Consider the following 2,344-nt stretch of genomic DNA (forward strand, 5'->3'; position numbering starts at 1 on the left):
TTTCATTAGATAAAAATAATTTCTGTTTAACAGGTATCACATTGAAAGCTATTAAATTACAAAGTGTTTGTCTTGATTATAATAAACTTTATTTTACATTTCTTGTCCACAAGAGATTATGTCTGATCTTTAGCATACTTCTCTATATTTTCTCAAATCATGATCACAGGAAAAGTTGTTGATAATTCTTATCAACAAAAACAAAGCTGTTAAATATGCATAAGTGTTGCAAAATAAGTTTAATTACCAATAAGCATTATTTTGGATGACACTTTATTCAACCGACAGAGGAATGTGTGACCAATCAAACTGATTATGTAAACAGAATTCTGATTGGTCAAAGGTGCCTTCTTATCTCAAGCACTGGCTTTCTGCCTATTCTTGTCAGAACCGTTGATACAGAGTATTAAAATTTTATTCCCTTTCACACTTATAAAATATCAAGTAAACTTTAAAATGTGGCATTACCATTTTAGCTGAGAGACCAAACTGATAGTTTGGTAACCCACTAAAAGAAACATTAAAAGTCGAATGGAGAAAATAAACAACTTTGCAAGTTTAACTCAGTGTTTATTGAACAAGGGAGGTGTGAAATTTAAGAAGTGAATTGTTTGAGTATACACATCTGTGAGGAGACATAAACAAGAATGGCAAAAATCTGCTATACCTAAAGAACTGGTAATGCATACATTACAAGTGTTCTCTGAAGAGAACGTATGATTGGTGCATAATTCAACATGAATGTGAAAGGACATTAAACATCATATAATGTAAATGAAGATTTCTGTAGGAACATCATCATCATCATCGTCGTTTAACGTCCGCTTTCCATGCTAGCATGGGTTGGACGATTTGACTGAGGACTGGTGAAACCAGATGGCTGCACCAGGTTCCAATCTGATCTGGCAGAGTTTCTACAGCTGGATGCCCTTCCTAACACTAACCACTATTCTTCTCAATATATCTATCTATATATCCATCTATCTATCTATCTATATATATATATATATATAGAGAGAGAGAGAGAGAGAGAGATAGAGAGATAGATAGATAGATAGCTAGATAGATAGATATAGATATATATACATGTGTGAGTGGATAAATGAAAGAAGGGCACTCAACAGATTTATTGGGAGTTACATGTATGGATCAAAACAGTTTGATTCAAATTTATTGGTACTCTTGAGTTTCAAGCATGATGCTAGTCTTTCACTTTAATATATATAAGGTTTTGGTTGATCCAAGGTTTCACCATGAGACACTTGCCCAAAGTGCCATGCATTGAGATTGAACCTGCAACCACATGGTTTGGATGCAAACTTCTTAGCTAGACAGCCATTATAATGATATATTTACACTCCATAATGTCACTATACAATGTCTTCTTGTCATCATTCTTCGCTATTCTTGTCCTGTTCTTGTAATAATACGATTTTACTTTTGCAGGTGAGTTTGGAGGTTCAGAGGGTGGCTACCTTGATCATTGTATTATTATGGAAGAGATGTCACGAGCATGTGGTGCCATTGCTCTCAGTTATGGAGCCCACTCCAACCTTTGTGTCAACCAAATTGTACGGAATGGAACACAAGCACAGAAGGATAAATATCTGCCAAAAGTATGTTTATTTTAACCCTTTGGTGACCGAAGAATGTAGTAAAATAACTTTGTCATTATTAAGCTTGCATTTGGAATAAATTAATATAAATTTTTGATGGAAGCTTTTAATTTAGATCATTTTGACACTTTAGTTACCCTATTTAAGTTGAAATATACTACCTTTCTTTCAACTGATTTTGAAAATAATGAAAAATTTAGTAAAATAGCTTTCCTTAAGCTGGCATCTGGAACATAAATTGTTCACTGGTTGCTCCAGGCAGGAATTTTCATCTCACTACAATATTTATTGTTTCAACAGAGTCAATCTATGGGAGATGTTATCTCAGGACAAATACTGCAGTAACTGGCCTATTGACAGTGTATATATATTAAGTATGATACATAGATGGTTGTTGTATTTTGTTTGTTTTTAGGATTCATGGCAGTGAAACATGGGCTGTGACTGCAGAAGACATGCAAAGGCTTGAAACAAATGAAGCTAGTATACTCTGGTAGAGATGTTCAATGTTGTTGCTGTTGGCACTCCATCGCTTACGACGTCGAGGGTTCCAGTTAATCCGATCAATGGAACACCTGCTCATGAAATTAACGTGCAAGTGGCTGAGCACTCCACAGACACGTGTACCCTTAATGTAGTTCTCGGGGATATTCAGCGTGACACAGTGTGACAAGGCTGGCCCTTTGAATTACAGGCACAACAGAAACAGGAAGTAAGATTGAGAGAAA

At 35.2% G+C, this 2,344-nt stretch overlaps 1 protein-coding gene across 1 annotated transcript in view; it reads left to right on the forward strand.

Annotated features, from left to right (window-relative positions):
• LOC106871505 (isovaleryl-CoA dehydrogenase, mitochondrial) overlaps positions 1-2,344 on the forward strand; it is a 28,056-nt gene that overhangs the window by 10,732 nt on the left and 14,980 nt on the right. Inside the window, exon 4 of the mRNA XM_014917994.2 lies at positions 1,447-1,616. Coding sequence (XP_014773480.1) covers positions 1,447-1,616 — 170 coding nt within the window. The remainder of the gene's footprint in view (positions 1-1,446; positions 1,617-2,344) is intronic.

Source organism: Octopus bimaculoides, chromosome 24 (assembly GCF_001194135.2).
Source record: "Octopus bimaculoides isolate UCB-OBI-ISO-001 chromosome 24, ASM119413v2, whole genome shotgun sequence".
Classification (NCBI taxonomy): domain Eukaryota; kingdom Metazoa; phylum Mollusca; class Cephalopoda; order Octopoda; family Octopodidae; genus Octopus; species Octopus bimaculoides.